Source organism: Pyrus communis, chromosome 11 (assembly GCF_041283825.1).
Source record: "Pyrus communis isolate YQ-2024b chromosome 11, ASM4128382v1, whole genome shotgun sequence".
Lineage (NCBI taxonomy): Eukaryota > Viridiplantae > Streptophyta > Magnoliopsida > Rosales > Rosaceae > Pyrus > Pyrus communis.
This window is the reverse complement of record NC_142575.1, coordinates 32,215,280-32,237,201: the sequence shown is the minus strand read 5'-3', so window position 1 is coordinate 32,237,201 and position 21,922 is coordinate 32,215,280. Positions and strand designations below refer to the sequence as shown.

The 21,922-nt window shown below is 37.1% G+C and overlaps 2 protein-coding genes, 1 long non-coding RNA gene and 2 pseudogenes across 4 annotated transcripts; 3 read left to right on the top strand and 2 right to left on the bottom strand.

The window, feature by feature from the left end:
- Positions 1-1,451: 1,451 nt before the first annotated feature.
- Positions 1,452-8,835, top strand: LOC137742322 (putative GTP diphosphokinase RSH1, chloroplastic). The gene is made up of 24 exons (XM_068482163.2): positions 1,452-1,875; positions 2,190-2,380; positions 2,876-3,055; positions 3,164-3,229; positions 3,327-3,419; positions 3,504-3,635; positions 3,766-3,867; positions 3,950-4,027; positions 4,109-4,180; positions 4,605-4,712; positions 4,882-4,979; positions 5,320-5,380; positions 5,486-5,548; positions 5,683-5,739; positions 5,832-5,933; positions 6,078-6,236; positions 6,357-6,488; positions 6,594-6,680; positions 6,782-6,853; positions 7,076-7,162; positions 7,249-7,693; positions 8,039-8,100; positions 8,187-8,255; positions 8,358-8,835. Exons 1-24 carry the CDS (start codon positions 1,851-1,853, stop codon positions 8,460-8,462), a joined length of 2,646 nt encoding a protein of 881 aa, XP_068338264.2. The 5' UTR covers positions 1,452-1,850; the 3' UTR covers positions 8,463-8,835.
- A 442-nt stretch (positions 8,836-9,277) lies between these two features.
- Positions 9,278-9,967, bottom strand: LOC148693293 (protein SEED AND ROOT HAIR PROTECTIVE PROTEIN pseudogene; annotated as a pseudogene).
- Positions 9,968-10,277: 310 nt separating this feature from the next.
- On the bottom strand, positions 10,278-11,341 carry LOC137743895 (protein SEED AND ROOT HAIR PROTECTIVE PROTEIN-like). The gene is made up of 2 exons (XM_068483826.2): positions 11,043-11,341; positions 10,278-10,750 (listed from the first exon to the last, which is right to left on the bottom strand). The coding sequence occupies exons 1-2, from the start codon at positions 11,302-11,304 to the stop codon at positions 10,413-10,415; spliced, it is 600 nt and encodes a 199-aa protein (XP_068339927.2). The 5' UTR covers positions 11,305-11,341; the 3' UTR covers positions 10,278-10,412.
- Positions 11,342-13,981: 2,640 nt separating this feature from the next.
- Positions 13,982-15,518, top strand: LOC137743376 (uncharacterized; annotated as a pseudogene). The gene is made up of 3 exons (XR_015953293.1): positions 13,982-14,235; positions 14,328-14,518; positions 14,803-15,518. The product of XR_015953293.1 is annotated as an uncharacterized LOC137743376 (transcript).
- A 607-nt stretch (positions 15,519-16,125) lies between these two features.
- Positions 16,126-17,222, top strand: LOC148693292 (uncharacterized). Its single transcript, XR_015953294.1, has 4 exons — positions 16,126-16,254; positions 16,601-16,662; positions 16,749-16,817; positions 16,920-17,222. It is a non-coding gene; the product is annotated as an uncharacterized LOC148693292 (long non-coding RNA).
- The last annotated feature ends 4,700 nt before the right edge of the window (positions 17,223-21,922 follow it).

Sequence of the window (21,922 nt, the reverse complement as noted above, 5' to 3'; positions counted from 1 at the left end):
AAGCTCCACCGTTGGTTTGTTGGATCCACTCCCTAGTTACGTAGGAATGTAAAGAAATTGCAAAGTTTATTGCTTTACAGGGAAGTTTAAAGTACAAGCAATGACGTCGATAGAAATCAGATAATAGCATAATTCTCCAGAATAAACTACAAAAATAACAAGCCATACATATGCGACAACGTTAGTATACTATATATGATAAATTCTCGACGAAAACACAATACAATGGCTTATAACTCACAGTTAAATGTAATAAATGATTCAGTTAAGGAAAGAAACAAACGAAAGAAAGAAAGTAAAACATGACGACATAAGACATAATAGAAGTGAGGTAAAGAAACAAAATGGGAATCACGCTTATAGTAAAATTCAAACTAGGCCAACACAATGTTCCATTCTCATTGTATGGACGGTGCTCTTATGTAACTTTCAGTGTGATCAATGATTTTTACAATATCTTAAAATCCTCATTGTATCCGTCGTGTTTCAAAGCATTATATTCAGAGTGTGAAATCATAAAAAACATAAAAAATTCAAACATAAATACTAACTAATTAATAGATTATATGATACTATTATTTTCAACGAGGAAGATAAGAACCACAAATAAACTCATGAACAACCTAACTGTAGCTGTCAAAGCAAAAAATCAATTGAATAACTGTAGAGATAAGATACAATATCACAACGAAGTTCACAACGAAATTGGCTTCACGGAAAATATGACCAATGAGTCAATGACACAATATCTTGGGAGAAAAAAATTGGTGCGAAGGGAAGTTTCTCATTACTTGGGGAAGATTAGCGAATCTACAAAAGTCAAAGGGCACATATTAATATATAAAAACGCGGAATGACCTTTGATACAAATATGGACTTTTTCTCCGACGTGTCAATCTGGTGGCCATAATGGCTTAAAAGTCCAAATCACTCCAACCGGCACCCTAAAAATCCCCCTCAACATATTACAAAAAACAGGGTTTTAACAAAAACACTAAATACCGTTCACTTTTAACGAAAAATCACATTTATACTATTTACTATACCTTTAAAAGAGCTTTTCATTAAAAGAAAAGTTTTTTTTATCTTTTTTGTTAGTTTTTCTTTAAAAAAAATATCATTTTAAACGAAAAGGTATTTAAGATTGTCATAACTCATCTTTTTGATCCATAAGATTTAAAATTGATAAAAACGGTATCTGATTATTAACTATCAATCATTTTGGTCATTTAATGATAAGTCTACGTTAAATGGAAGAAATCATCCGTTTAAGGGAGACGTTGATTTGATAAAAATATCTTGAATTTAACTGAGATTTCTTATATAATGATTAGAATGATTGATGATGGACAATTTCAAAGATCACTTCAATTAATTTTAAATTTTTGAAACTAAAATAAGAAGTTATATTAATTTTAAAAACTATTTAAGTCAAAAAGCCTAAAAAAAAAAAAAAAAAAAAAAAACAAAAACAAAAAATATCTTTTATCAAACGGCATTTGTGTGGCCTCGGCTAAGCAATCTCCTCGCAATCCCCCTCTCTCCCCTTCGCCTCCCTTCTCTCTCTCTCTCTAAATCATCTGTTGGCCAAATTCATAGTTTCAGTCCGTCGCTTATTTGTCCGAGACGGACGTTTCGGGGGCACCGCGTACGGCGCTCCGATTCGACGTAACCTCCCAGATTCTCAGCTGCACAGCCACCGTCTCTCTCTTATTACGCGCGCGCTCGATTTTCTGGTGGCGTCAATCAGCTGCTGCCAATCCACTTTCTTCGTATTCTGCGTTGCGTGCTCCGTCTGGTGTCGTTTAATGCTCAGTTCGATTCAATGAGATTGCTCTCTTCCGTCACAAATGGCTACCGCTCCTTCCATGTCAGGTATGTGTATCTGCTCAGCTTCTTCGTCGCTTGCTCAAAAAATGCAGGAAAATGGTGAATTTTCGATTTTTTTCGTTAATTTGGACTTGTTTAAGCAAACCCTGTTAGCTTAGCTTAACTTTGTGTACGGACACTGCCATGGCGGTCTCACTTTCGTTGAGGGAATTCGATTCACTATTTCTACTGGTTTTGAACTGCAAGAAAGCAAACCTGAGATTCTTGATTTTTTTTTTTTTCTACTGGTTTTCTGAGCATCCAAACAGAGAATTGGGTTATCTGATTTCACTTTTGATTTTGTGTGTGAATTGTTGTAGTTTCTTTAGAATGCGTGAATGTGTGTAAGCTATCGAAAAGGGAAGCAACTGGGAGAAATGACTGTAACGTGCTCTCCTGTGCTTGGAAAGCTCCAAGAGTCTTAACGGGGTTTCTTGCAAGCACTGCTCATCCTCCTCAGTGTTCGTGGTTGCCGGATGGACGAAGTGGAAGAAGACACCGGATTAATCATGTAAGTTCTTTCTGTAATGTGGATTTGCTCTCTGCCACTGATTGAAACCCAAGTTCCTTGATTAGATCTTGTAATTTTGGGTGCAAGTTTGCTACTTGATGGCGTAGCTGTTAGGCAGCACTCAATTTTATCATGTCTTGAAGTAGATAAATTGGTGCAGTGTATCGACGTACGGATCCTAGTAAGCGTAGTATCGCAAAGTGGTTAACTTTGTTTTTAAAAATCTATTGGGTTTGGGGAATAGGTGGTAAGAGTAGATCTTCTTTGTGAAGGGAATGAAGGAAAGAAAAAATTTAAGCAGGGAGCTGTGGTTTAGGAGCAGAATTCTTACTTGATATAGGTGCTTGCTGGTCTTCTTTTAAAAACCCTTACTTTATGCAATACTCTTTAAAAAAAATTAACTTCCTACACTATGATGTTAGTGGTCGGTTGCTCCAACAATTACCTTGTGTGGTTATCAATCATAGAACCTGTTCTCTGTTGTACTCTCTACAGAGATGTCAGTCCTCTAGCATAGGAGGTTGGAATTCTGCCGAAGCTTCAGATTTTGTTGTTCTTGGAAGACTGCTTAAATCCGGTTTGCTTCACGTTGGTTGTAAGAGATGGCATCTGCGCTGTTCTTCGTCTTTGTCCTCAGATGTCTTGGATGAGGTTGCTCCTGAATCATTGTGGGAGGTAAATTTTGGTTATTTCGCAAATATGCATCAACAAAAATAATAGTTATTATTCTACAGACAGAAATTTATTGTTTGAATTATGTTGTCTGTAATCTGATTGTCTCAGGATCTTAAGCCGTCTATCTCATACCTCTCACCTGAGGAACTGGAACTTGTCCATAATGCTTTTAAGGTTAGATATAAGCCTAACAACAAAGTTTAGTTTTTATCTTCAAAATCCACTGTATCAGATTGGTGATTATATATAACACTAGTTTTTGGTTATATAGCTGGCTTTTGAAGCCCATGATGGTCAGAAAAGGCGCAGTGGAGAGCCTTTCATCATTCATCCTGTTGAAGTTGCACGAGTTTTAGGAGAACTTGTGAGTCTTGCAACATTAAAAATAGGCCTTATTTTGATTTTAATCACAGTATTCAATTGATGTTGACTATATCTGTCGTTGTAGGAGTTGGATTGGGAATGTATTGCATCTGGATTACTACATGATACAGTCGAGGATACCAATGTTGTTACTTTCGAAAGGATAGAGGATGAGTTTGGTGCTACTGTTCGCCATATTGTAGAAGGAGAAACTAAGGTTCCGCCCCTTTATGTGTCTAGTACTAATAACATTTGTGCTTTTTATGTTTTATATAGCTCCTGTGATGTTTCACAAACCTCCTAATTAATTTGGGCCTGCACACACTTCAATGTCTCCTTCTGTTTAGGTGTCGAAGCTGGGAAAATTGAAATGCAAGAGTGAAGAGGATTCTGTACAAGATGTAAAGGCAGATGACCTTCGCCAGATGCTTCTAGCCATGACAGAGGAGGTAGATCTATTTGTTATCGTTCTTTCAAATGTTATGTGTTATAGCTGAAACCAGTTGGAAACTAAAATAGTTGTTGCCCCAGGTCCGAGTTATCATCGTCAAATTAGCTGACAGACTCCATAACATGCGTACTCTTTCACACATGCCTCCGCATAAGCAGGTGTTGTGTTGTCTTTTTGAAGTATATTGGTATTTGTATTTAGCTGATGCCTGATATGGTTTGATATTTTGTTGTGTCCAGTCAAGCATTGCACGAGAGACATTGCAGGTCTTTGCTCCTCTAGCAAAGTTGCTTGGGATGTACCAAATCAAGGTATACCATATTATTTTTATCTTTCCATTAAAATATTTTTCCACATTTATGCTTTTCAATTCTCAATATTCCAGTTTTGCAACTGTTGATTTCACCTTTGAAACCTAAAGTTATCATTGTGTGTAGCTTAATTCGGTGGACCTGGGTTATGATCACTTGTTGCTTAAATAAGTAGTTATTGATAACTAGTCATCAAACTCTAGAGTTTCAATTTATTAGAGTTGTGAGTCTTGTGACTTAAGGAATATAATTTAGGCGATACAAGAGTTTTCTTTCTTGTCTTGGGGCGAGGGTTTCACAACTGAATTTCAAGTTTATGATGGTTGATATAATTATAACGTTAAAATTTTCCATCTTATCTCATTTTCATATGTTATGCTTCGGTTAATTCGTATTCTGAATGCACGCATATTCCATATTGCAGTTGGAACTTGAAAACCTTTCCTTCATGTACACAAATGCTGAAGATTATGCTAAGATCAAACGAAGAGTTGCAGGCCTCTACAAAGAGCATGAGAAGGAACTTGTGGAGGTAATGCGTTAATTTGTTAAACAACAGGGTCTACATAATGCTCAGGGGACGTTGTCAATTGTATGGTTATTGTTTTGGCATGGAAATAAAGTAGAGGCTCTCAGTTTTAATTTCTCATCACTGTGTTATCAGTGATGTTTGCTTATCAAACCTTAGTTCTTTGTGCTAGGCAAACAAAATTTTGATGAAGAGGATTGAGGATGATGAGTTCTTAGAACTTATGACTGTGAAAACTGAAGTTCGTGCTGTGTGTAAGGAACCATACAGGTCAGATCATAAGTCCTACTACCATTTTCTCATTCGTTTTTGTGGCCTGCTTTGTATTTTCTAAACTCATTACAAGCATTATTTTCTCTGACTTTATTATTTGATTTAAGTACTGCCGTGTTAGCTGGTACATGAAATACAAGGACATTGTCCAAAGAGATCTTAAAGTGGCATGGAACATGACCTATTACTCTTGTAATCCTTGTAATGAGATGTTACATTGAATCTCAGTGTGTCATTCTGTCTGAGAAATCATAATTTCTGCTTCATATTTCAGCAGTCAGTTTCTTGAGGGTTATTTTTCGGGCTAAAATAGACTGTTCTTGATGTTTGTTTGCAGTATCTATAAGGCTGCTCTCAAATGTAAAAGTTCAGTTAACGAGATCAATCAAATTGCACAGGTTTGTTCTCATATTTCCTTCAACTAACTTGGAACTTTTGTTGAGGACATTTCATGATGATTCATATTTCTTCATTGAATTATAGCTTATGTTCGTTTTTACCAGCTTCGAATTGTAATCAAACCAAAGCCATCCCTTGGAGCTGGACCTTTGTGCACCCCACAACAGGTATATCCTTGCTCATGCCAAGATAGGGAATTCTTTACCGACTCTGTAGTCTGTACTTAGTATGTCGTTGAGCTTTCCCTCTGTTGTTTCCCTTAGTATGTCGTTGAGCTTTCCCTCTGTTGTTTTCCCTTCAGATCTGCTACCATGTCCTTGGGTTGGTTCATGGAATCTGGACCCCTATTCCTCGAACGGTGAGTATTTCTTAGATTACTCTTACATGATTCAGCTTAAGCAGTATAAGTTATTTGTAAATTTAAATATACGTGTTTATCTGTTCTGACAGATGAAAGACTATATTGCCACTCCAAAACCTAATGGCTATCAAAGTCTCCATACAACTGTAATTCCTTTCTTGTATGAGAGCATTTTGCGTCTAGAAGTGCAGGTACAATCACGTCTTCATTTTTTAGCATGCTCATATTTTCCCAAAGTTGATAATAAGGTTTATGCAGAGTTGAAGTCTCTCCTGTATCGATTGGTAATCTTTTAGGGGGTATTAATTTACATCACTGGCTTTCTGTTTTGGCAGATAAGAACGGAAGAGATGGATCTGATAGCTCAGAGAGGAATTGCTTCTCATTATAGTGGGAGAGGATCTGTTACCGGTTTAGTTGGGCGTAGTCTCCCTAATGGTAGAAGTTCAAGAGGGAAGACTGTTTGCCTTAACAATGCAAACATTGCACTCAGGGTATTGTACCTTTATTCATTGCTAATTTATGTTTTGTTCTTAGTCGTCCTTGTGGGGATTTCTTCGTAAACTCCTTTCGTGTCTGCGAATTTCATGGATGAAGTCTCTTGTTTCTTCCAGATTGGCTGGCTCAATGCAATTAGAGAATGGCAAGAAGAATTTGTTGGCAACATGAGCTCTAGAGAATTTGTTGAAACTATCACTAGAGATCTATTAGGCAGTCGTGTGTTTGTCTTTACTCCCAGGGGAGAGGTAAGAATTTGGATTGCTTCATGACTGAGATTGTTATTATATCTAATTGGGTAAGAAAAAACATAAATTTTCACACGCTAAATAAGTCTGCTTCGTTATATGCAGATAAAAAATCTTCCTAAAGGAGCAACTGTTATTGACTATGCATACATGATACACACTGAAGTTGGCAACAAAATGGTAGCAGCAAAGGTAATTTGCTTACATTGGACTGATCTTCTATTCTTTTTCAATTCTAAATTTATGCATTCATTATATGGAATTAAAACTACGATGACTTCATTTTGGTGCAGGTCAATGGAAATCTTGTTTCTCCAATGCATGTACTTGTAAATGCAGAAGTTGTGGAGATAATCACTTATAATGTCAGTATTTGCCATCCATCTTGTATTTCCTTTCTTTAAACGTGTCCAATAAAATGTACAGAACCTTAACTTACACACACACACTCGCATTATATGGTAAAATTGTAAGATGGATTGCTCACTTATACGGACATCTAGAGGAGTTAATATGACATGTTCAGCATTCTGTTATCATATGCTTGTACATTTAGGGATCATAATTTTCTTTTCTTTTTTCTCCAGTCACTTACCGGAAAATCAGCTTTTCAGAGGCATAAACAGTGGTTGCAACATGCAAAAACACGTAGTGCCAGACACAAAATTATGAAAGTATGCTTTGTTGGTTGGAAGATGATTTATTTTTGTTTGTCCTATTTTGCCTTGCTCTAATAATAAACATTTTATTGGGACTGTAGTTCTTAAGGGAGCAAGCAGCCCTGTCGGTTGCTGAAATAACAGCAGATAAAGTAAATGACTTCATTGCTGATTCTGAAGAACAGATCGAAGCACAAGAGCTCCCAAGTACCTCCAAAGGATACAAACCTTTATGGGAAAAAATGAAGGGGATTTCAGTGCCAGAACGAAGTTCTATAGATCCCTTTCAAATTACAAATGGAAGCGCCTTGGCTCCCAAGGTGAATGGGAAGCACAACAAGAATGTTCAGCATGTAAGTTTAAAGGCTGCAGGGGAATCCTTGTCACAAGGGAATGGCATTGCCAGAATGTTACAAGCTAACATTCCAATGTGCAAGGAAGCCCTGCCCAGTTTAGAAAGCTGGCAGGCCAGCAAGGTTGCCTCTTGGCATAGTATTGAAGGGCACTCCATACAATGGTTCTGCGTGGTTTCTGTAGATCGAAAAGGTTAGCTTTTTTAATGAATCATTGATAGATTTCCCTTTGTTCTATCATGAGATTAAAAACATTAGTGATGCATTTGCTGCCAGTTGAGATCGGGCACTTCTGAATTATTTTGGTTCTTGAGAATCTCAGTGGAGATATCTTTTTTACTACCCTATACTCTTGTCATTCTACTTGATTTACTTTAGTAATGATTTACAAGGATTCCTGGGACAAATTGTATTCTTCTACTTTACCTTCATAGGTTGAGTCAAGCAGTAGCATGTAGTCTTATTAGTTTCAGTTGATGGATTAAGACGTTGTCTGAATCACTCTAGACCTGTTTTAACTTTAAAACAATATTTTCAGGTATGATGGCTGAGGTTACAACAGCATTGGCAGCTGCAGGCATCACCATTTGTTCTTGTGTGGTGAGTGGTTGGAGCTGGCAGCTATTTGTTTTTTAAATTGATGCGCTCTCTTGTATTTCTTTAACACCCTTACCATCAATGACCAGGCTGAGATTGACGGGGAAAGGGGAATGGCGGTCATGTTATTTCACATTGAAGGAAATGCGGAAAGTTTGGTAGTGTCTCTGACATCCATCTCTGAACCCTGTATTTTATCACTTAGTGATTCTTTTTGTGCTAACGTGAGATTTTCTCCCCTCTCCCCTCTCCCCTCTCAGGTTATTGCATGCTCAAGCATCGATATAATTCTAGGTGTCTTGGGGTGGTCTACGGGTTGCAGCGTGCCTAGCTCAAAGGATAATCTGCAATATCTTGAATGCTGAGCCATTCATGGAGCCATTAACGCTCAATCCACTCAGCCGTTGCAGGCGTGGGTATCAAGTTTTGCCTAAAGAAATCTGAGATTCCGTCGTGTTTAATAAGAGATTTTCATGTAATTAGCTCCGTAGTTTCGATCTGTTTGTTGGACACTCTTGGCCAAATAAGCTGGCAAGAATAAGAACGTTCGAGGTCAAAATTCAGGGCGGTGTATATAGGAAAAGGAGTGATACGTAGGCTTAGCGTAATACACTTTGTAAAGAAAATTGTGAGGAGGGTACTGTGAAGAAAGCTACACACAGGGTTGTACGAAAGTTGCTGTACATATTCTTTTATGTGATCCTTTAATTGTTTCGTTACGTATTCCTATGTTGGGAAGTGCTGGATTTTCCTTTTTTTGGTATAACTCGTAGTTGAAAGGGAACTGCTCCGCGCGGCTCTCTTATGAACTAGCGAGAGAAATATCGAGTACAATATTTTGTAGTGTCAATAACAGTTTCGACGTTATCCTGATTTTAGGATTACTGGAATAGTAGAATACAAATTACGCCCTTTGTGAGAAGTTATTTTCTCAGGAATGAGATCTACTATGGATCTCTGTGTCTGGAGCTCGCAGATTGAGAGATCTAAACCGTTCGAGAGAGAGAGATCTAGCTAGTTCATATTTTTGAGTTTTTGTAAAGTGGGCTAGTTGGATAGGCTAAAGGGGATCGTAGGATTGAAATTGAGTGGACCGATCTCTTGATCTACGGGTTCCCGACACAAAGATTCCAAGTGGATCTCAAATCTATTTTCTCACGCCCTTTTTCTCTCTTTGCACCCTTTTGTTTATTTTATTTTTCTTTAGATTGAATATATCAAAGAATTATCAAAGGACAAAAATAAGTAAGGTGTACGGAAATCATTTCCTACTCAACTCAACCGTTGAAAGTAGTCTTATTTAGTAGCCACCATTACTGGGGACTGGACTCTGGGTTTGTGGTGATGATGCGAAAGTAAAAGGCCCTAAAGTATATAGCTTGATGTTCTTGTCATGGAGGAGGCGATATGAAGCAAGCACAGCACCACTGATTCCATTGTTTGAGTCCGTCGGTACGTTGCAAGACTCCGATGAAGAGAGTTCAAGAAAGGCTTTGCACTTGGTGAGCTGCTTCTTTTTTTCAATCTCAGAAGTACACATTGTTGCAAAGAAATAGCCCTTTGCGTCAGTTGCATCACTTACGATGGTGACCGGTGCAGTTGCGAACCCATATTGGTCTACAGCCTCGCACGTTATCCTAGCCGCCGCTCCCGAAATATTAATTAGATGATATTCGAGTCAGCAACAAAGATTGATTGATATTGTAAACTATTCTAATTTATGGAGAGAACAACTGAACTCACCTTTGAGCGAGAGGACTTTATGGCCAGATTTGCAATTTTCAATTTTTTTTTTTATTGAATAAAGACCGGAAAGTAGAGGTGCAACTCGAATGGGTGGGTTTTGGGGATAGGGTTGGGGTTGAGGCATTGCCCGGAGGAAGCAACTAGAATTTGAAGTAGACTATTTAACATTCATTTTTTTTGTGAAATGACAAATTTTGTATCAAGAACGTTAATATTTGTATCAAGAAAGTCGATCCGTATTAATAACATGTCGTTAAATGTTACTAGCGACATGTTATCTACTTATATTATTCATACCATATTGACAGTCCGTCCTTAAAATGGAGATTATTTCCAAAGAAGAATTATCACGAGTTTAAAAAACTACTCTATATAGACCAAAGCATCTTATTACAAATAATCCCAAATGGTAAATCACAAAACCTCTTGCCAGTAATAATGAAATCAAACAAATCCAACAACAACAAAGAATCAATATTTCAGCTCCAAATTAGTAAATGGAGAAAATAATTAAAATCAGGCGTCGTTATAACGTCGTGATTGACTGGTCAGGATCCGAGTATTATGCTTTAATTAATACCCGTTAGGGACTGATTAGTTTCTGAGGTGCAAAAGAAAGGCCCAACCGAGTACAACTTGATGTTCTTGGCACTGAGGGTACGATAAGAAGAAAGAAGATGACCAGTAATTCCATGGTTAACGTCAGTAGGGACTTTGCAGGCTTCCAATGGAGAATAATCGAGGAACGCCTTGCCCTCCGTGAGCTTCCACTTGTCTTCAAGCTGCGACGGCGATAACGTTGCGAAGAAGTATCCCCTTGCATCAGTTGCACCACTCAGTTTGGAGAAAGGAGCGGTCTCGTAACCTTGTTCATCCTCAGCCAGACATGCAATCGTTACCACAGCTCCTACGTTCCAACCCAATAAAACATACTTAATTTAATTAAGAATAATTTAAAACTATCTGTAAATATATTCAAAATCGTGATATAACGCGACGCCCTGGACATATATATCAACCATGTGGTTCAACCATATTACACGTCAGAGTGCAAACATAGTAACATTCTACTAAGTTTTAAACCCTAACTTTTGAAAGTTACATTAAGAGATATTCTTCATGATACATAATGTGCAATTGATAGTCTAAGAGCGTAAGATGCATGAAGATTAATGATTCAACATTGAATTAGAGACTACCTTTAATTGGGAAGCTTTGAAGGCCTGATTTGCACAAAACCAGCCCCTGAATACCAATGGTCTGAGGTTTTAGCTTTGCATATACTTCTGGTTTTCCGGCGTTCGGTAAGTTCGGAATATCAACCTTTGGAAGTTCTGGATGCTCATCAACCTTTGGTCTAGGTGCACCGGAGCTATAATCCTTTGCAGAGGCAATGACTAGCAATGAGAAGAGAAGCATGGAGGAGGAGGTGGCAAAGAGGAAACGGGACGTGAGAGCCATTGTTTGTTACTGTTGCTGTAAACAACATATGCAGAAGGTGAACTAACAATGGATGATTTGGGAGTTGAAGAATCACTACCATGTCCTTATATAGCAACATGGCTTCAAGTCTATTATTTTTCTTTACTATTTTTAGAACTGTACGTGGGCACAGAGAGTGGTTCAAGTTTTAGGTATCCAGAATCTGATTAAATGATTAATATTGTGCTGGAGAGAGCTTACATGGATGCACGTTGGCAAAGATAAATATAGGGTAGTGTTGTTCACACAGTTATTTTTACTTTTCACACATTTTTGTTAAATTTTGTTTAATATTTTCTTGCATACATTTGATTAATAGCCAGAAATTAAGAGAGATGTTTAAGCATTGTAGGCCTAGCACTGCTCTTTTTGTAAACGCACATCTCCCAAGTTCCAGATGTTATACATGAATTCAAAGCGCTTAAATTGTTGCATGAAAATAATAGGTTTTGTGATGGTTTTTGTAGAAATTCACAAATCCTATTAAAAAAATCGTGAATATTATTACTATTATCTCACAATTTGAATGAAAAATGAGTCTGTTGAGTTTCCACAAAATATTATCAGTACGACATTAAGAAAAATGTTATAATGCTTTGAAAGCGGTTTTACATTCTTACCATTTATTAACTCACACAAGTATTTTTTATTTTTTTTACTAATATATAAGTCAAAAGAATAAAAATTAATAAGACATAATAGTGGGTGCCAAAATCTAGCTGGAACATCTTCAAAATGTCCTACATGATTTTAAGAAGCTTGAGGCTACGCTAAAAAGAAAAAGAAATTTCCAAAATCAATTAAAACCGTGAGAACATATTAGCTCAAAATTTAAGTGAATAATGTGATCGTTGAGTTTTGCACAGTAATTTTTTAGAATTGTTATTAGCATTCTAAAAATTACATTTTACACTCCAAACTTTCTATATTAGGAAAGAAAAATACACTTATGAGGAGTGTAGAATAAGATTTTTGGAATGTCAATATCACTTTCTTAATTTTTATAGACATTAACAAAATATTATAAGTCATCTAAGTGCGGTCTTATCATTATTAAATCATATAAATATTTTTTATTGAGTACTTAAGCCAAAAATAGAAAAACTAATAAAACATGTTGGTGAGACCCCTATCCAACATGAATTTTAAAAAGTCGAAAAACAACCTAAAAGTAAAATTTATGATAACTTTTGTGGAATTTTCCTCAATCTTTCATTTCCCATCAATTGTTACACACTTAGGATTTTAAGTTTTTAGTATATCACTTGTATATGTGCCAATTAGCTGTTCGATACATTGTCGACATTAAGCAAACATAAAAGAACACATCCTAAATTAACAAGATTCTCTATTTTACGAGAATCAAGACGACATTAAGCAAACAAGAAACATAAAATACGATCTACTTGTAGCAAAAGTGACAAAAAAACTACATTAAATTAATGTAAATTTATAACGTCAAATGAGACTCGAGGAACACGAAGTGGTGCGGACTAATTCAGATATTGCAATATTGGCAGTCAAAAGGCAATTTTGACCGTTGAATTCAAACACAAACAAACAAAACAGCTTTGAAGTTTTCCCTTATCAGTTGTAAATTGTCACTTAAACAAGCCAAAATGGATGAGATGGATGATGGATGTGGGAGGTTCGGGGTTCAATGTTTCGAGTTCGTGAATCTATCTAGCTGTAATTATGGATAGTGTAGAATTTTCCTTAGCCTTTTTGGGTCAGAAAGATGTGGATAACAATGACTTATTACCAACTGTCCACCTTAAAAAAATTGACGGATTATACCCACCACTTAGACGTTAGAATATTCATACGAATACGATGTGCTTAGCGGTTTCTAAACTTGCTTTACTTGCATCACTCACTCTTTCCTCTAATGTTTAATTAGATTCAATGCATATATCCACCAACTTATCAACAACTTGAGGTAAAGCTACTCCACTTCTTTCAAAGTAGAACATACCCATTCAAACTTTTACTTAACATTTATTATTTTACAAAAGGTTTCTTTAACCAAAATGATTTATGAGATTGTCATAACTTCCCACGTTGGTTTTTGAAATTTAAAATCGATAGAAGTGGTTTCTCAGATTGTTCACCATCAATCATTTGATCCTTCTGATATTGTCTCCCAACTTCACCACGTATTGCAAGATGTGGAGTTTAATCATAAAAAAAACCTTGGGAATACTAAATGAACTCTCTAAAAAATGAGACTCTCTACGAACTATCTATCACCTCATATTTTTAGTACAATTTTTTATAATTTTAACACAAAAATTGATATTAAATTATGAGATGATAGAGAATTGATGGAAAATTCCTTTTTTAAGTCTCCTTCCGCCGCCAAATAATTAGTCACGTTTCAACTTACGAAGGCAGATTTTCACATGAGTAGGTACCATTGCTCTCTCATTAGGGCCAGCTGGACTCAAAAGAGAAGGTCCGAGAAGCTTGCCAACCACGCAAGGCCCAATAAGATTTATGGTAACAAATTTAATAAAGGTCCGAGAAGGTCCGAGAAATCCAACGAAAGTTCCACAAAGGTCATGTAATTAATACAAAATAGCAAACAGTGTCCATTTCTCTTCGTACAAAACCTCCCTCCCCCCCTCCTTTTCCACTCATCCCTTAACCCTTCTCTTTCTCTCTCTCTCCCCTCCCCCCCAAAATTTTCAGTTCATCTCTGAGAGTTAATTCACACAAGTTTTTCGATTTCGAGAATGTGCGGTGGTGCTATAATGGCTGATTTCATCCGTCCCTCCCGTCGCCGTCGTGTCACCGCCTCCGACATATGGCCGGACTCTCCCTTCGATCCCGACACTTTCTTCGACTGCAATCCCACCCCAGTTAAACGCACCGACTCAATTCCGCGTAAATTATCCCAATCCATTTCAGGTACGCACTTTTTTCATCCGTATGTTGTTTTTCTGCGAGTTAAAAGATGAGAATTTTCGTTCGGATTGTGACTGGGGATTTTTCACAAACAGGTGATGTGCGAAAAGGGAAGCCAGCTAAGAGGCAGAGGAAGAACCTCTACCGAGGCATCAGGCAGCGCCCGCGGGGCAAATGGGCGGCCAAGATTCGTGATCCCAGAAAAGGGGTTCGAGTTTGGCTCGATACCTTCAACACCGCCGAGGAGGCGGCCCGAGCTTACGGCAGGGAGGCTCGCAAAATCCGTGTTGAAGTAATTGATTTTCTAGCCGTTTACTGATAAGGTTTACTTTAGTAATGATTTACACGAGGAGTCCAATAATCCCTATTCTTGAGGGACAAGCTGCATTTTCCTGTTTTGACGTAGTCTTGACCATGATTATAGGACCTGTAAAATCGTGGGCTGTTATTTCTTGTTTCTGTTCAAGTGTAAGGCTATTTAATAGCCATGATAATTGCTTTCATGAATAAGATAATTCTCCCTGGTTTCTGTAAGCTTTCGAACTTTGCATTACAGTAACTCTTTGCAAGTTTCTGGTTCTAACAATCCGCGGCAAAAAAGCCAAGGTCAATTTCCTCAACGAAGACGATCACCTCCCCGCCAAGACGTATCTGAGAAACCCAAATCCTAATCTGTATCCAACCCCAAAAGCTTTGATTTGGGATTTGGGTATGATCTGAACCAGATCGCGACATTTCCCTTCAATTCCATGTCGATTGAGTTTAACTCCATGGCTAATGTGAACACCGACCCAATTGTCGTTTCCGGGGAAGAAAACTCTGTCTGGTTCAGATGGCGCTTTCTCCTCAACGGGCTTTTTGGGTTGCAATCAGATCGGGAGCGGCGGTTGTCACGGCGGAGCTGAGCTGACAGAAGTGGAGGAAACTCAAGAAGGGAAACGCAGCTTGGAGCCGATTGCAAGAATGGAAAAGGACGAAGTGCAGAAGCTTTCCGAGGAGCTAATGGCGTATGAGAGCATGATGAAGTTCTATCAGATTCCGTATCTGGATGGGCAGTCCACGGCGGCTCCTCAGAATCCTCCGCCTCAGGAAAGCGCCCTTGGTGATGATCTCTGGAGCTTCGATGACGACGATGACGTTCCTGCTTCCCTGTGATTAATGTTATCTGCTTTTATTAGTTTTGTTTTAATTTTGGTGGTTGTAAATTGAGTTGGTCAGGGGAAATTGATGACTTTGATCATTGGTTTCTTCCTGATTAATCTGAATTGTAGGTGTTTAATGTTTAATTAGTTTGTTCTTAATTACCCAAAGACAATTGCAACTCTCTTTAAATTATTCAAATTAGTTTCTAATCATCCTCTTTGATTATGTATAGTCCTAAGACAATTTTCAAATGAGATAGAACATAAAATTTAAATTTTGATAACTTATATAATATTTTGACATTTTTTAAAGTTATGTTCTCCAATTGATATGTCAAATTAAATTATTATTTTATAAAATAAATTATTAAACTAATTAAAATTTAATAAAAGACATGTTCACATTCCTTGATTAAAAAGAAGAAAAAAGGATAATTACATTGGTCAACTCAACGTTAATTATAATAAATGATTAAACTAATTAAAAGTTAATAAAATACATTTAGTAATTAATAAAAAAAACATTTGAAGCTGTTGTCAAATTTGATAGCAACCTCTTATGCTGCAAATTCATATCATCATCACATAGGATTTGACATTTCGGTTAGAGAATATTAGTATGGCTTTTTTTTGTTTTTTTTTTTTTTTTTTTTCTTCTTCTTCCTGTTATAGCTGATGTGTATATTTTAACATTTCTTTTAGAGATGTTCTAAACAATTCTTGCTTCTAATTGAAAATCCCAAATACGCACCGTTTCGTCGAGGAACCCGATCCCAAATACGCAGTTTAGAAAGTTGGCAGGCCAGCAAGGTTGCCTCTTGGCATAGTATTGAAGGGCACTCCATACAATGGTTCTGCGTGGTTTCTGTAGATCGAAAAGGTTAGCTTTTTTAATGAATCATTGATAGATTTTCCCTTGTTCTGTCTTGAGATTAAAAACATTAGTGATGCATTTGCTGCTAGTTGAGATCGGGCACTTCTGAATTATTTTTGTTCTTGAGAATCTCAGTGGAGATATCTTTTTTACTGCCCTATACTCTTGTCATTCTACTTGATTTACTTTAGCAATGATGTACAAGGATTCCTGGGACAAATTTTATTCTTCTACTTCACCTTCATAGGTTAAGCCAAAGCAGTAGTATGTAGTCTTATTAGTTTCAGTTGATGGATTAAGACGTCGTCTGAATCACTCTAGACATGTTTTAACTTTAAAACAATAATTTCAGGTATGATGGCTGAGGTTACAACAGCATTGGCAGCTGCAGGCATCACTATTTGTTCTTGTGTGGTGAGTGGTTGGAGCTGGCAGCTATTTGTTTTTTATATTGATGCGCTCTCTTGTATTTCTTTAACACCCTTACCATCAATGACCAGGCTGAGATTGACGGGGAAAGGGAAATGGCGGTCATGTTATTTCACATTGAAGGAAATGCGGAAAGTTTGGTAGTGTCTCTGACATCCATCTCTGAACCCCGTATTTTATCACTTAGTGATTCTTTTTGTGCTTACGTGAGATTTTCTCCCCTCTCCCCTCTCCCCTCTCAGGTTATTGCATGCTCAAGCATCGATATAATTCTAGGTGTCTTGGGGTGGTCTACGGGTTGCAGCGTAGCTAGCTCAAAGGATAATCTGCAATATCTTGAATGCTGAGCCATTCATGGAGCCATTAACGCTCAATCCACTCAGCCGTTGCAGGCGTGGGTATCAAGTTTTGCCTAAAGAAATCTGAGATTCCGTCGTGTTTAATAAGAGATTTTCGTGTAATCAGCTCCGTAGTTTCGATCTATTTGTTGGGCACTCTTGGCCAAATAAGCTGGCAAGAATAAGAACGATCGAGGTGAAAATTCAGGGCGGTGTATATAGGAAAAGGAGTGATACGTAGGCTTAGTGTAATACACTTTGTAAAGAAAATTGTGAGGGGAGAACTGTGAAGAAAGCTACACACAGGGTTGTACGAAAGTTACAATACATATTCTTTTCTGTGATCCTTTAATTGTTTCATTACGTATTCATATGTTGGGTGGTGCTGGATTTTCCTTTTTTTGGTATGACTCGTAGTTCAAAGGGAACTGCTCCGCGCGGCTCTCTCATGAACTCGCGGGAGAAATTTCGAGTACAATATTTTTGGAATGCCAGTAACAGTTTCGACGTTTGATTTTAGGATTGCTGGAATAGTAGAATACAAATTACGGTCTTTGTGAGAAGTTATTTTCTCAGGAATGAGATCTACTATGGATCTCTGCGTCTGGAGCTTGCAGACTAAGAGATCTGAACTGTTCGAGAGAGAGAGATCCAGCTAGTTCAAATTTTTGAGTTTTTGTAAAGTGGGCTAGTTGGATGGTCTAAAGGGGATCGTAGGATTGAAATTGAGTGGACCGATCGCTCGATCTACGGGTTCCGGACACAGATCCGGAGTAGATCTCAAATCTATTTTCTCACGCCCTTTTTCTCTCTTTGCACCCTTATGTTTATTTATTTTTGTTTAGATTGAATATATCGAAGAATTATCAAAGGACAAAAATAAGCAAGGTGTACGGAAATCATTTCCTACTCAACTCAACCGTTGAAAGTAGTCTTATTTAGTAGCCACCATTACTGGGGACTGGACTCTGGGTTTGTGGTGATGATGCGAAAGTAAAAGGCCCTAAAGTATATCGCTTGATGTTCTTGTCATGGAGGAGGCGATATGAAGCAAGCACAGCACCACTGATTCCATTGTTTGAGTCCGTCGGAACGTTGCAAGACACCGATGAAGAGAGTTCAAGAAAGGCTTTGCACTTGGTGAGCTGCTTCTTGTTTTCAATCTCAGAAGGACACATTGTTGCAAAGAAATAGCCCTTTATGTCAGTTGCATCACTTACGATGATGACCGGTGCAGTTGCGAACCCATATTGGTCTACAGCCTCGCACGTTATCCTAGCCGCCGCTCCCGAAATATTAATTAGATGATATTCGAGTTAGCAATTAGGATTGATTGATATTTTAAACTATTCTAATTTATGGAGAGAACAACTAAACTCACCCTTGAGCGAAAGGACTTTATGGCCAGATTTGCGACTTTCAATTTTTTTTATCGAATAAAGACCGGAAAATAGAGGTGCAACTTGAATGGGTGGGTTTTGGGATAGGGTTGGGGTTGAGGCATTGCCCGGAGGAAGCAACTAGAATTTGAAGTAGACTATTTAACATTCATTCTTTGTGAAATGACAAATTTTGTATCAAGAATGTTAATATTTGTATCAAGAAAGTCGATACGTATTAATAACATGTCGTTAAATGTTACTAGCGACATGTTATCTACTTATATTATTCATACCGTATTGACAGTCCGTTCTTAAAATGAAGATCATGTCCAAAGAAGAATTATCACGAGTTTAAAAAACAACTCTATATAGACCAAAGCATCTTATTACAAATAATCCCAAATGGTAAATCACAAAACCTCTTGCCAGTAACAATGAAATCAAGCAAAGCCAACAACAATAAAGAATCAATAATTCAGCTCCAAATAAGTAAATGGAGAAAATAATTAAAATCAGGCGTCGTTATAACGTCGACTGGTCAGGATCCGAGTATTATGCTTTAATTAATACCCATTAGGGACTGATTTAGTTTCCGAGGTGCAAAAGAAAGGCCCAACCGAGTACAACTTGATGTTCTTGGCACTGAGGGTACGATAAGAAGAAAGAAGATGACCAGTAATTCCATGGTTAATGTCAGTAGAGACTTTCCAGGGGACTTTGCAGGTTTCTGATGGAGAATAATCGAGGAACGCCTTGCACTCTGTGAGCTTCCACTTGTCTTCAAGCTGCGATGGTGATAACGTTGCGAAGAAGTATCCCTTTGCATCAGTTGCACCACTCAGTTTGGAGAAAGGAGCGGTCTCGTAACCTTGTTCATCCTCAGCCAGACATGCAGTCCTTACCACAGCTCCTACGTTCCAACCCAATAAAACATACTTAATTTAATTAAAAATAATTTAAAACTATCTGTAAATATATTCAAAATCATGATATAACGTGACGCCCTGGACATATATATCAACCATGTGGTTCAACTATATTACACGTCAGAGTGCAAACATAGTAACATACTACAAAGTTTTAAACCCTAAATTTTGAAAGTTACGTTAAGAGATGTTCTTCATGATACAGAGGGCTGGTTTGGTATTGCTGTGCTTTGAAAAAAAGCTGTTTCTGCTGTGCTGTGAGAATAAGCAGCTGTGAAGTAAAGCAGCAGAGTGTTTGGTAAATTTTTTTGTAAAAGTGCTTTTGAAAAAAAAAAGCAGTATTATAGTGTTTAGTAAACTTTTATGTAAAACAGATGTGAAAAAAAACCAGTTTTTCAAAGCTGGGTTTTGCAGCTTCTTGTTTTTGGCTTTTTTTTCACCCAAAACTGTGAAAAAAAAGCTGAAGCTGAATGTTTACCAAACACAAAAACAGCTCCCAGCTTTTTTTGATACCAGCTTTTTTCAGAATCACCTCAGTACCAAACCAGGCCAGAATGTGCACTTGATAGTCTAAGAACGTAAGATGCTTTAGAAGGCCTGATTTGCACAAAACCAGCCCCTGAATACCACTGGTCTGAGGTTTTAGCTTTGCATATACTTCTCTTAAATTTCAGGTAGATGGGCTGAGGACCCACTCCAACAACATCAATACTGTCCCCAATGGGCCACCTACACAATTCCATCAGGTGTGGAATTTTATTGCAAAAGACCTCAGTGTTAGTTAGAGTGGGGTAATTCTATTTAAATAGTTTGTTCTCAAGTCTTTTGGCCAATATGGGACAGAGGAATTCTAACAACTTCTGCTTTCGGTTTTCCGACGTTCGGTAAGTTCGGAATATCAACCTTTGGAAGTTCTGGATACTCATCGACCTCTGGGCTAGGGGCACCGGAGGAGGAGGAGGTGGCAAAGAGGAAACGGGACGTGAGAGCCATTGTTTGTTACTCTTGCCGTAAACAATATATGCAGAAGGTGAACTTACAATGGATGATTGGGAGTTGAAGAGTCACTACCATATCCTTATATAGCAACATGGCCTCAAGTCTATTATTTTTCTTTACTATTTTTAGAACTGTACGTGGGCAGAGAGTGGTTCAAGTTTTAGTTATCCAGAATCTGATTAAGTGATTAATATTGCGCGGGAGAGAGCTTACATGGATGCACGTTGGCAAAGTTAAATACAGTTAGTGCTATTCACATAGCTATTTTTACTTATCACACATTCTTATTAAATTTTGTCTAATATCTTCTTACATTCATTTAATCAATAGCCGAAAATTAAGAGAGATGTACGAAAGGTAAAAATGAGTGTGTGAATAACAACGTCCTAAACATAATATGTTTAAACATTGTAGGCCTGGCACTGCTCTTTTTGTAAACACACATCTCCTATTAGAGTAAATATAAAAATATGGAGAATAATTACAAATGATGAATTTAAGATACGACTTGAATCGTTTCCTTAAAGTGTTATTTGCCCCCACTCGAATGAGTTTGCTAAAGGATTCTTGGCAAGTCACTTCCAGGATACACAAAGTATGGAATGTTCGATTAGCAAAACCGAATTGTATTCTCTTAGAAATAATTCGAAAGAAATTGTATGAATGTGATGGAGAGAAAACAAAGCAAGGAATGTAGAAACAAATTTCTAAAAATTGTGTGTGAAACATTATGCCACAATAGGTATTTATAGGCATTAAAACACACGTTCATCGAGTCCTTTCATTTTAGTTGAAGATATACATTCCTTCTTAATAATGTTGACCTAAAAGACATGTCTTCTATTTAGAATTTTCAGAAAATAAATATTGATTATTTATATCATTTAATTTTGCTCATACAATTTGAGTAAGCATCATGTCTTTTAACCAAAAGTTGTAGTTCAACCAAAAGATACAAGATTGAATTAAATCCAACCTTTTGGTACCATCATTTTCGAATACACATTTTGCACAATGCAACACCAATATATATTATATATATTATATTCATATATATACATAAATAACATATATATATATATATATATATTATAGTATGTCATATGCTGCAATGCTTCACTCGAAGAGAGGCAAAGGTTGGGCAGATACCCAACTTTTCAACCAACAAATATATGAATATATTCTTGAAATATTCAACAATCCTTCTCTATCTTAAGAATATATAAAATAGTATTACAATAATTCTCTTTTTATAATTAATCACAAGCATACCGATATAATCATGCAGACAATGAATGTGTCTTTCGAATTAAACCTTTAATTAGTGCAAGTAATTCAAAGTTATAACAAATGTGATGCTGACCTAAGTTTAAACCACATATTCTTATGTTAAAACTGGAACAACTACACACATGACTATGTCTTATTTCCTTAAAGAAATTTCTGAACTAATTAAGCACTATTATGGCATTGTGCTTCATCCTGATTTCATGAACATTTAAAGAGAAAACCCAACTCTTGGTAGAAGCGGCACCACTTTTTATGTTCGTATAGGTGAGGTTCCTTCCCATGTCCCCACTACTATAGACATAACTACAAA